We start from the raw sequence: 13,591 nt of genomic DNA, 5'->3' as shown, positions 1-13,591 counted from the left end.
ATTCGCTAAGTAATTAACACTATGGGTAGAAATAAGACTCTGATCTGGTATCGTAGTGAACCTTAATGGTCTACGCGTGGCCCTTTTTGTCAGCATAACCTAACCTAACCTATTGCGGTTCTATTACGGTCACAAATAATATGTTCTGTCTTATATATTTTGAAACTTTTATTTAACATTTATCGAATCATTTTTGCAACTAATTAATTCGTTTAATTAATTTAAAATATTTTGTTTACTTATGAAACTTTTAAATGATATGCACGAGTTAATTGTACAATATAACATTAAATTAATGCATATTTACGTATACATGTAGTATATATATATACATATATATGCATATATACATAATTATATACATAAATATATACACATCAAATAATATGTACTATATTAAAATAATATATTATATTTTTATTTACTATACCTCAAGTAACCAAATATTTAAAAAATATAAACAACAACAACAACTATTTAAAAATATAATCTTGATTAGGTTATTAATAGATTTTTGTTGTGAATAAGATGTTGAATATAATTTACAGTAATTAATGCACGACTTTATCTAGAGTACACTGAAAAAAAGTATCTGCAGAGTGAGTTGCAAATGTACGAGTAAATGTGGAGACACAGATAATTTAGTTACTTATTAATTACAAATTAAAAAAAAATACCCACATTTTCTATAAATTCAGCGCTAATAGAGATTAGAAACGAAATCTGCATTCAAGGCCTTATCGTTAACTTAACTGAGTTTATAGTAACAAGCTGAGCTTTCATTTTTGTTCAGATGGAATTTTTATTGGCGACGGACATCTCGTGGAGTGCGTGGGTTTCGCTTAATACAGTCTCAATAAACAGTTTAAACGGAGCAATTAAAGTCAAGTATTGACTCCATGACTGTCACTAATATGGAAATAAGTATCATAAATTATTTATTGCATGCCAAAACAAAAACAAAAGCTAACATTAAAGTACATACATAATAGATCATATTTCATAGATACAATACTCCAATATACCATATACTAGATACCACAGTAATTTGCTTAATGTCGTACATGAAAAAAAAAACAAAATATAACAACTGCAACAATTAATTGAAATACCCTTTTTTTATTAAATATTTTTTAAACTTGATTATGCAAAATTATGAATTTAAATTGATTAGTTAAGATTTTTAATTAAAAAGTAATTTTAGACTTTTTGAGGCATAAATTTTCATTTCAAATTTTAAGAAATTTTATGTCCTTAATTTAGACAAAAAAGTATCTCCATTGATTATGATTATTCTCACGTATGTTTATTTGTGAAATTTTGAAATTCTAAAAATATGCAAGATAATCAAATCAAGAAATTTTATATTTGCAAATAAACTGGAAATTCCGGTTTAACTGTCAGAAATGACTATCCTGACTGTCTTGTCGGACTGTCCAACCCCTAAATGAAATCCACTTCCTTTGGTCATATGAGCAGTCTTAGGAATTTATAATTAATCATATGGATAAATTTGCGTAACAACAGAAATCCAAGACGTATTGTTTGAAGTACGTTTCTTTTTAACTGGAAGAGTTGCAAAAGGACTGAATTGCAAAAGGACATTTCTTAAAAGGACATAAAGTTGATGTTATGCGAATAAAAATAATAAATGTTTATTGTCCCATTTATATATTTTTTGTAATTAAAATCAAAAAAAAGGGTAACCGTTTATTTTTAAATAGAAAATAAATTAATATTCAACAGATAGAATATAAAAATGTGGAGGATTTTAAAAGTTTTAACCGACATTTTATACAGTACGAGTAGAGATGGCAGGAACCTTAATATATATGATAGAGAAATATAAACATAAAATACATATCATTTAAATATGTTAAATATATAATATTAATATTTATATAAATAATACCTCTACAAAAGAATGGTATTGAAGAATGGTAAAATTTAACAAATTGAAATAAAAAATATAATTAATTAATTAACGAATAATTAATAATTAATAAATCAATAACTATAGCTCGTTTATTATTTTGTTCTAATATAAACACAGCAAGTGAATTTAAAAATAAACTTTTACAGCAAATTAATAAAACCACAATCTCGAACATACAAATCAAGTACGCCTTTGGGTCAGTTGACTAATGAACACCGACTCTGAGCTCCAAATCTGGCAGAGAACGAGTGCAACACTTGGTACTCGCAGTTTTAAAAAATTATTTACAAATAATTAGTGAGTCAAAATTTAATTAATAAAAATAATTTTTTTTGTTGTAGTTCACTACTCTTCAAAACCTCTCTCTAAAATATAAATAAAAATATAGGATAAATACATTTTATATTATATATAAAATATTTTCAAAGTGCCATCGTACATTAGGACGAATGACATCTTCAGGAACCTTAAGATTGATCCCATCAAAAAATACATGAAGGATAGAGCCCTGAAATTATTTACGAACACTGACAGACTTACCAACACCGCGTTATCAAATCTCAGAATGGTTACAGGCTCCTCGGGGAGGCATGCAGATCTGAGGTAATTACTTAGTCTAATGAAGTAATAAACAATAATCCAGCCAAGGCATAAAGAAGAGTTTTAAAAAGACCTCGAATTAAGAAAGAGTAAAAGTGCTCAAATACACTGGCTCAAATAGCTTGAACATAATAATAAAAATAAAGAATATAAATATAATTATATATAATAAAAATAATAAAAAATACATTAGTATATATATATAAAGAATATATAAATATATGAATATAAAAAAAACGGGACTCACACTTATGGTATAGTGATGGATCAAAAATGGAAGATGACAGGAGGAGAAATTGTAGGACCAAAATTCCAGAAAGTAATCGCAATTGGAAAAACCGCTTGCGTTTCTCAGGCATAGGTCCATGGCTATGTATTAGAAAGTGCCTACGCAGAGGCACCCGAGGTACCAAAATATGCAATCTTTCGAACAGCCGAACAATATTCAAAATCTTTAACAAACCCTCTTCATTCCAATCACCGGTCGTACAAAAGATGTTTGGTATTTCAACCTCTAAAGTAGTTCTTAAGTTATTCATATATTAATATATAATATTATTAATATAGTATATATTGATATATATAAATATTGAAGATATTGGATCATCATCACAACTATTGCAGTAGTTAGTAGTTATATTGAATGTAGACTAGATGTAAACCGGTGATAATATGTGTAAGAATTGCAATTTTATTTTTCTTAAGGAAAAAACTGTTGTAATGTAATGACACCTTTTTGACCAGTTTAGCATCGTATGTTTACAGGCCTCGTTATGTTGATCAAAACAATAATAAATGTCAGAATTTGCACCTGTTTTAAATAAATTCCTTTCAAGTAAGTATATTTTCATTGTAAATTAAGGCACAACAAAATCTAACCAAATAGTAGTAAAGGTAAATTGACAATTGTGTTACGACTCTTTGGATAACAGACCTTGATTTTGGTAATGATCCCAAAGAACGTAAATTTTCGTGACCATTCATCATATGATGTCTATAATACATGGTCCTAAAATACAATAATAAGAAAACAAAACATATTAAATTTGAAACTATTTATAAATATAAATAGTAGAAACTATTGTTTTAATAGAGAAGTATTTAGAACAATAGTGAATTATAACAACAAAAATTTCTTATTATTTATTAATTATTATTGGTACTTACAGTCTCCAAAAATTATTTACGAAAAAATAATTATAAGAAATAATTCCAAAACTACGGATGAAATGTATTTGGCAATATTCGAAACAGCATTATGTGGTCAGGCAAACTTGAATAAATTTACCAAAATTTTTGTTATTGTCTTTTCATTTCTATTCAAACCCTTCTAAAATATATTATATCTGATATATAAACCTTAAAGAATTCACAAATTTCAGTTTGTAATTCCTTAAGTAAATAACAAGTATGTGTTATAAAAATACTATATTAAAAGCATATAGTATACAATATCATATAATATATAATATCGTATATATTGCTAATCTATATGTAAATTCGGACTCAATTTAAGTCTTCAACTAATTTGAATCTCAAATTAAGTCATAATATCTGTACTATATTAATAAAAAAGTGTAATATCATAAACAACTCAGCCTTTCATAGTTCAACTTTCCAACTTTCTAAAAGTATCATTAAAGATTAGTGAGCCGCCAGTTCCGTATCTGATAAAGCTATTCTAATTTGTTGATTCTGAATTTATTGTCATTTTTTAAAGAATAAAGTAAAATGGTGATTGTAAGTGCTGCCAACGCCTACGACTACTTCAACTAGAAATGCTATTAAAATAACAGTCCGAAGCAAGACAAAAATTTAAAAAAAAAAACTTCCACATGAGAAACGGTTTTGCATATTTGTGGCCACAGGATGCATGGCACAATTGGACAAAGCATTTGGCTTTTGATGCTGTTAACAGTTGGAACTCAATTCCATTGACATTAAAGCGCATAAAGTGTCAGGTAAATAGCCTTGTAGCAATCACTGTTGCTGTGAACGCTATGCAAATGTGCAAATATGACCAAATAATCATGCACATTTCCATAAATCCATTTTAATAAAAAGCCTACGACACACCAAATAACTCATATGCGAATCCGCTTAATGGCCATAGCCGCGGAGATGCCCGCATAGCGAAAGACTTGTCTGCCGTGAGCATTAAGGAATGCACACGTACTTAAGTCGAAGATTAAAAACTTTCGAAGGCACACAAAGGAAGTGTTAAGTGCGCAGTCATCGCGCCATTGAAATTGTAATCAGCTATACGGCTTGTTCGGGTCCAAAATAAAAATCTATTTCCTATTAAGGGTTCTAGCTATGCGCACATCACTCAGCTAATTTCAGTGATTAATTGACCGCCATTATAATTCTATTTAGAAGCCAAGCAGCACTTGCTAGTTAATTTTGTTCATTCTATTCTCGACTCATATTTCTCGGAGTTAATGCATAGTACAAAGTATCTTTAGTCACAGATGACTTCGTATTACTCGTATTCGCTGTATCTGCAATATACAATCTGACTTTCGCACATTCGCATAATTTTGAGGTTCTTGTGATAAATTGCAATGTAATTTCACTGAGTCAAATAATTACGGGTTCGTTTTCAGTGTGCAGGCATGATGAATCCGTTGTTTAGATAATAAGGATATATCAAGCACTGCCCATTACGTAGTAAATCTTCTGTACGAGTCGCGCAATGGCACCCAGGCATGCCAATTCTGACCGCAGATGTAATTGATTTTGTTGTTGAGCTTGCAGCAAGTGTTGGTAATTATTTTCTAACTACTGCCATGGACGAACATGTTTGAACTCTGCGAGGTAAGGATATTTCGCTGTCTAAATTATTTGTTTTAAAGACGTTAATCATGGTATTATAAATTGCATGTCGTTACTTATTTGTTTGGTATCTTCGCAACGCTGTCTAATCACTTTTTAAACGGCTTTGTTTCCGCATTAAGAAGAGAAATTAAAAAATATATGTTAAGTATTACATTTATTTTGTCTTTTGCTGACCCATGATAAAATGCATTTAACGTAATCGTAAAATATTAATAGGTTATATTTTTGCTGATTAGTGTTTATTTTATAACTAGGGCAAGAACACATTTTAAATAATTTATTGTTCATTGTTTTGGTAAATATTTTATGTAATTTGCTTGCTATTAATTATTTATTGTTTTGCTGAATATTTTATGTGTCATTATAAGTAATATTTTTTGCTTGATATTAATTGGGTCAGTAAATTATTGTACGTAATAAGTTTTAGTAAGTAATTATTATAAGAAAAAATGTATATAAACAAATCAATTCTTTTAATAAAGCGTATTCGATGATACAAATTTGAATAGAACTTATCTTCTTTTCATAAAATTACCAACGGGTTTATGTGCTCGGTGGTATCTTCAAGAATATAAAAAGTATACAAATATACCGTCCAACAAGTTACATGTGCTTGGTGGAATTCCGGTATACAAATACAAATTGATAGAAACTTGAGAATAAAAGCATTCTCAACAATATATGTCAGCAATCCATAATTATATTGAAAACATTTTTATTACAAAAATATTATAATACGCAATTTAATAATACTATAACATAATATATACAATATCCGTATATTTTACATATATTACTATGTTAATAAAGCATCGGTCATCAATTAGTGAAACCGGAAATATAATATTTATTTTTGTTTGGCCTTCAAAGTGGGCCCCGGGTATGTATACTACTCTATAAAGAAAGCACCGGGAATCAGTCAACCGGGTATTTGTACAACTATGTCAAGAACATACCGGAAATTAGTCAATGAAACGCAAAATAGTATATATATTTTTGTACAGCCTCCAAAGTAGGCCGCGGATATATATACTACTATTTCAAGACAACACCAGGAAGCAGTCAATAAAGCACAAAATATAATATGTATTTTTGTATGGCCTTAAAAGTACGTCCCGGATATCAATACTACAATGTCAATACAAAATATATGCATTTTTATATGGCCTTCAAAGTACGTCTCGGATATGAATAGTACTATGTCAAGAAAGTGCCGAGATTCAGTAAATGAAATACAAAATATATATATTTTTATATGACCTTTAAAGAAGTCGTGGATATGTATACTATTATGTCAACACAACACCGGGAATTAGTCAGTAAAACACAAAATATAATATGTACTTTTGTATGGACTTTAAAGTTGGCCTCTTCCAAAAAAATACACTTAAGTCGAAAATTATTCGCTTCTTTACTCTTAAATAAAGCTGAGCAAAAAAATCGTTATTGATAGAAAAGATATATAAATAGTACACTAATACCACGATTTGCGCTGCTTCGAATTGCGTCTCCAAAAACAAACAAAAATAGGTTTTGACTTCGGATTGCGTCGGTAGTGTTTCGTTTTCCGTCGTTTTTTAATAGATGTGTACGGAGGGGATTCCCATTTTATTTCTTGTAGGTTACATTTTTGAAAAGGGGATTTACATATATTAAGTTTTTAGTGAAAAGGTGTCAGTTAACAGGTGTCAGTGAAGTGAAAATTTAAATTTCTGCTTTATAAGAAATAAAAATGAGTCAAAAGTGAAAACAAATTTCATTGGAACAAAGACATTTTAAAACATTTAAAACGTAAAGATAAACCTGCTGACATTGGAAGAATTCTGGGTTTAGCTTAAAGTACTGTAAGAACAATTTATCATCATGATGCGGATAAAATAAAGGACTATGGAAAAGCTGTCACACATTTACAGGTGTAACACAAGTTACAAAAACTAGAAATCCATTAATTCTAAAAATGGTGTCCATTCTATCCTTTTGGATAGAAAAGAAGAATGCCATTGAGCAAATGTTAATTCAGAATAAGGCTCTTTCGATATTCAATGAGTTAGAAAGTAATTCTCTATCAACCAGTGGTCAAAAACCAGAATATTTTTGGAAATTAAATATATGGAGAAATAGGATTCGCGTTGCTTTTTGTCGGTCCCAATTAACGACGCAAATCGGAGTATTAGTGTAATGTCCTCTTTCTGAAGACAAATACATTTAAGTTTCGACAGAACATATTAGATATTATTGGAGTTATTTATACAGCCTACTTAAGGCAGATAATTTTTTTTTACTTAACTAAACTTATCATTTACTATATATTTTTTTTTATTTTTATTACCAAAGGCCATAATGGTGTTACTTTCCAAACGCACATCTGTAATAAATTTGAAATTTCTCTTAAATTTATAAACTTCGAATAAATAAGCAAATCTTCCAGGTGAAACTCTACAATCCACAAAATAAGTTGCATTATGGAACCATAAATAATAAAATAATTTATAAGAAAACTTTAAATCTATACATTTAAGAACAACTCCAACTGTCCAACTGCCAGTTCACCTGACGCATTGATTTGATAATAAACATATTAAAATGAGTCTACCTACATTGAATTACATGGGATTGCACTGTAGATCGTGAGACAACTATTACGGCTTATCGCGTTCCGGACTCTGCAAGCACAGCAGATGAAGCAAAATAAGCGTCTAGGGAGTACATGATATAATTTCTTCATATCGAGTACGATATTAATTGAATAGAAACACGCAATACTCAACTCCTAAATGTCTCCTTTGATTAATGCACACACAAACAAAAAACTGAAACGAATAATTACGTCTGTCTGGCGGTACTCGCAATTGTACAGAGAAACGGAAAAACGGACAAACGCAGAAACGGATAAACGATGAAACGGAGAAACGGTCAAACATCGAACTAGTTAACATGCTCAGCGCAATTGTTAACATACAATCTACACGAGACTATGCGAAACCTACTATCAGGATCCGCAGGAAAGTAGCTAGACACACGCACTTTTTGGAGCACAATAAAAATGGAAAAAAAATAAAAATATTTAGTTTGAAAGTTGGTATTTTATGTTTATTTAATTGAACTACAAATCGTCCAGAAACGAACACAACATTTGTCTACTTCGATGCAGATTTGTGAGTGGGCACACAAAATGGGGACCGCTTACAGCTAGATTGGACAATGTGGACATAAAATGAATGTAGCATTTAAAAGCTGATTTCATACCGGAATAAATTTTAGGTTTCTTTTTATTTATTATAAATATATAAAAACCTTAAACTTTAAAATAAAAAATATAGAGAAACTTAAATATGTCATTTACTTTTCGTAGTCAATATGAAAAAATCTGTCTTAAATTTCTATAGCTTCCTTGAGACGTCAAAACAGTATCCATCGTCTTTTTTAATTGAAATTTTATTTCCATCTGCCAAATGAATACTGCATTTGCATTATTATGTCACTGTACGAAATCAAATCTTCAGTATTTATGTTATTATAAAGGCTGTCCTGTCACAAACTTATTGGACCTCACATAGAGCCAAGTTTTGCTATGTTATTACGAGAGGATTTGCCTCATCTTCTTAACATAATCTAATAAACTATATTGTTTCCAAAAGAAACCTTATTAATCTTATTATGTCGACTAACCATTTAACCATTTGTTTGAAGAGAGCTGGACGATGACAACAGTCACTCAATGCTCAATGCTCATACCCTCATTACTTTATACCCTCATTCTGATTTTATAGATATTTCTACTGGGGTCAATTAATCTTTTATGCCCTCATCCTAACAGCTTCTATAGATATTTCTATATGAAGACCTAATCAAGTCGCTTACACATCTATCAAATAATAACTTCTACAAATGGACATCAGCAGATTTATGTCCTTGTTCAACTGACATTCAACAACAATATAGAATAAAAAAGCATACAATAATGTGGGTTAATTATAATACGTATAGTTGATAAGGTTTTTACAAATTCTGGTTGATAAAGCATAGTCTAATGAAAGCACGACAAATTGTTTGACTGTTGAGTTCTAGGACTTAACAGGAATCGTAAATTTTAAAAATAAAAGCTATATATACACCATTTGGTATTATCAAATTCTACAGATTCCAAGTTCTAAGCATAAGACATGCTATTCATAAAATTTATGAACTAATATGGTTAATTCCATATTAACCAGCTTACTATTCCAATAATTCTGTCATGTGGGTTAAAGGACATATCGGTATTGAGTAAAACGAAAGAGCAAATCAACTTACAAAGCAAGGATCAAGCCATAATTTCTGTGGCGCAGAGCCAAGAACACCATGTCTGCAGCTTATGTCGATAAGTGGATAACATCAATTCATCTTAACAGGTGAAGACAGGTAATTGGTGACAGACTAAACTCATGATGCCGAACCCGTTGGTCAGGAAAGTGATAAAAGTATTCAGTTATCCGCAGAGCACTCTAAGTTAGCTGACCTCATTGATTACTGTGGACATAGAAACTTTAAGTATCATCTCAAAAAGATATCTTTTATTGAGGAAGACACTTGCAGAGTACATCTAGAAGAAAAGGATACAGTGGTGCATATATTATGCCAATGTCCAACACTGGCAAGCAGGAGGATGACTGTGTTGGAACACCTTTGGGTTGGTGATGAGTTGGCAGCCAATCTCAACCTAAATGATGTGCTTACAATAACAAGAGATGTAATTATGCAAAATAAAGCCACTTTAGCATTAACTCAATAATGACACCGAGAATATGAAGGACACAAAAAGACCCAAGTCACTTCGTGGTCTATTTCGGCGCTGTCTCAACCTCCCACAATATATATCTATATATACGATTTGAAATGGATATTTCAATGTTTTCATTACAAAATTAGAGCTTCGAATTATTCGCATACTATTAACTTTAGTTTTTCGGAATTGCGTTGATGGTAGAAATTTCAATTCGCTGGGAGATCGCAACTGATTTTTGCAATTATAAGGAATCAAATTTTTAAGATTTTTCAGAATAATATTTAATACATATGTAAATTTTTAAAACTTATTTAATTATTATTGGTTTTAAATTATAAGAGAAAATTCAATAAATGGTAAGAATATAGTTTATTGCAGCGTTCAACTTAAATAAATATATTTATTATATGTATTTATTGCAGGGTTTAACTTAAATAAATATATTTATTATATAAATATATATTTATTATATATTTATTAAATATATTTATTATATATATATTTAATATATAAATATATTTATTATATATATTTATTGTAGCGTTTAACTTAAATAAATATTTATCGCATATATAAAAGATATTTTTTTCCTATCCACACAATCTTATTGCATTTTTTATTCAGAAAAATCTTCACCAACACTGCAACTACAATGTATTACCAATGACATCTCACTATTAATTATCATAAAATATATTGCTTCAAGATATTTTATAAATTTTCTGACTTTAAAATAACTTTAAACTTTAATTTATTATAATAAAAACTAAGTACATATACATATGTATGTATATTTTTGGTGATATATCCCAATTATAAACACAGCTTTTTACAAACTCCATGCTAGGGTTAAGCATTACATACAGCATAAAACCCAATCCGTACACACCTACATATAAAGCAATTTTTAAAAATATATACACATAAACATGGAGTAGCATTTGTTCTTGTAAAATTAAAAAAACAATTACATTATTTTTTAAAGTTGGCTGCCTATAATTATTTTCATATTTAATAATCGAAATTGATCTTTAATATACTTAATTTATCATCAATTAATTTTTAAGTCAACCTATCGGATGGTGTATCGATCATTTTCCTTATTAACAAAATTTCGAAACTAAATCTGGCAGGACTTACCGACGTACCAGCGTTGAACGTTAAATTAAGCTTTTCAAAAAATATATTAAATTAATTTCATTGACATAAGCACTTTTCATTTTGATTTCATTTATATTACTTTGTGCAAAATTAAAAGAGTTTTCCATTTATTCATGTAATTTATTTTTAAATAAAAATGCGTTTGTTTACAAATACTCAACTACCGTTACCGTCTTTCGGTGACACGCTGCTGTCAAAATTCTTATGAAGTACACTTAAAAAAATATATTCATATTTAAAAATAATTATATATAAATTAAATATATTAGTATATATAAAAAAGAAATTTATATATATTCCCAACAAATGCATTTATGTACCTATATATTATTTTAAATATATGTACATGTTTTAATATATATATATATATATTTTTGTTTTAATATTCATATATATTGTTTTAAAGAAAAAATTCGATAAAAGCGTATAGTCGAGCACGATCCTATACACTATTTTCCGAAAAAAAAACTTATCATGAATGATTTTAAGTAGTCGAATTATTTTAAAAATGTTTTTTAGTTTCTCTCGTTGAAAATCGATCTCATCGTCGATGTTATCGAGCAGCAGGAAGATAACAAATTTAAAATTATTCAACATTTTGCATTCTACTTCTCCTCTCCATATTGGCATTTGCAACAAAATAAACTTTTTTCCAAGATATAAATATAACTAATTTTAACACCTTTATATGCAACTATGTAAAATTAGGTTATTAAAATGATTCTGTAAATCCACCTGGTTCCAAGAACGGCCGGGTCTACATACTGGAGCCACACGTTACCAGCAACGACCAAGTGCAGTTCAACACCTACCAAAGAAACTTCACAAGTAGGTCTCAACGAGTTACAAAAACAACATGAATACATATAGGTTTATTACGCCATTGTATCGACGTATAAACCTCATGGTGAAAAATCACTTTAAGCTTTTCATAAAGCAACTTACAATATTTAAAGCGAAACCTTACTGCTGACTAAGATTATCTAGAAAATAAATCCTAGCATGCTTCATCAACGCGTCTTATGTACTCCACAATTACAAAGCAATTGTTAATATATTTCATCCTCTTACAGCTATGACATTTACAATTCGAAATTTTGTCTACATTTTTTTAACGTTATAATTTTAAAAAAACATGGAAAGTGCAAATAACAAATCTATAATTATTATTTACAGAAAGCACACAAATTCTGCAAAACCTCAGTATGTTAAAACAATAAATTAATAACATAGTTAATTTTTAGAGTTTTAACACTAACTTAAATATATTATTAATTGCTGAACTCTAATCACAAATCGCAGTGTATGTAAGAACTAACATAAAATGTGAAATCTAGCCAAAAATGACAATACTGCTCGATTCGGTTAACTTAAATTTATTAACATTTTTTTATACTTATTATTTATTATATAAATTATTGCCATAACAAGCTAAGCAAAGTTAATGGTGGCATTCCCGGTTCGGCTCCCTTTCGAAAACCTAAGAAGAAGCAAATTTTATTTACATAAGTAAGCACAAATGTACATTCGGCAACTTACCAAGATACAGCACAAATGGTATAAAACCATAATGGAAAGTCGTCTTAGCAATTTCGAATACAAATTCGAGACGTTCTTTAGCATCGTTAGACATTGCCATTTTGCAAACAAATATAGTTTTTAATTAAAAAAAATATCAAAAACAACGAGACCTTCGGATCCAACGTTCCTTAATCAGAAGCACGTCAAGTAAGAGAAGGAAACATATGATTTTGTGGACTTTGTTCAGAGTTGCAATTGACAATTAATTTTGTGGATCGTATTATTAATATTGCGACAAATTTAATCTCACACAACTAAGATAATAATATACTCAGTTAATGTAATTTAAAAAAAAATTTTTAACCGTAATTCATTAAGAATATTAAATAAAATAATACATTTATGAAGTCATCTATTTTCGTATAGAAAAATGGTTTATAGTGAATACATATTTTAATTACAAAAATTTACATTCACTTAATTAACATAAGTATATATATTGGGCTGAATACCATATAGGTCAAATTAATACGATGCTGAGTGTTGGCTGGCGCCATTACTGAAATTACTTGTGCATGTTTCTGTTACACAGCTGTTCCGAATATTGTCAAATATTTATCATTAGTCGTTTATAGAAATATTTAAAAGAAATTAAATGCGTTTTAATTAAAAACATTAAACACACAAACTCAAAGGATGGATCTGTCCGGAATCCTTCTTAAGTATTGTGTTGGGAGACCGTAAGCAACATTTCTGCTCAATTGTTTGTT

The 13,591-nt window shown here is 29.1% G+C and overlaps 1 protein-coding gene across 1 annotated transcript; it reads right to left on the bottom strand.

The window, feature by feature from the left end:
• Window positions 1-12,660: 12,660 nt before the first annotated feature.
• LOC119684642 (mitochondrial import receptor subunit TOM7 homolog) lies at window positions 12,661-13,029 on the bottom strand. The gene is made up of 2 exons (XM_038098721.1): window positions 12,840-13,029; window positions 12,661-12,780 (listed from the first exon to the last, which is right to left on the bottom strand). Exons 1-2 carry the CDS (start codon window positions 12,937-12,939, stop codon window positions 12,716-12,718), a joined length of 165 nt encoding a protein of 54 aa, XP_037954649.1. The 5' UTR covers window positions 12,940-13,029; the 3' UTR covers window positions 12,661-12,715.
• Between the last annotated feature and the right edge of the window lie 562 nt (window positions 13,030-13,591).

The sequence above is a fragment of the Teleopsis dalmanni genome, chromosome 2, assembly GCF_002237135.1.
Source record: "Teleopsis dalmanni isolate 2A chromosome 2, ASM223713v2, whole genome shotgun sequence".
Taxonomy (NCBI): domain Eukaryota; kingdom Metazoa; phylum Arthropoda; class Insecta; order Diptera; family Diopsidae; genus Teleopsis; species Teleopsis dalmanni.
This window is presented reverse-complemented; position numbering and strand designations above follow the sequence as displayed.

Bases quoted from the DNA above. Each gene is read 5' to 3' on its own strand.
- LOC119684642 (XM_038098721.1), bottom strand. From the start codon at position 12,939: ATGGCAATGTCTAACGATGCTAAAGAACGTCTCGAATTTGTATTCGAA. The intron at 12,781-12,839 runs GTAAGTTGCCGA...GCTTCTTCTTAG, and splicing joins ACCATTTGTGCTGTATCTTG to GTTTTCGAAAGGGAGCCGAA.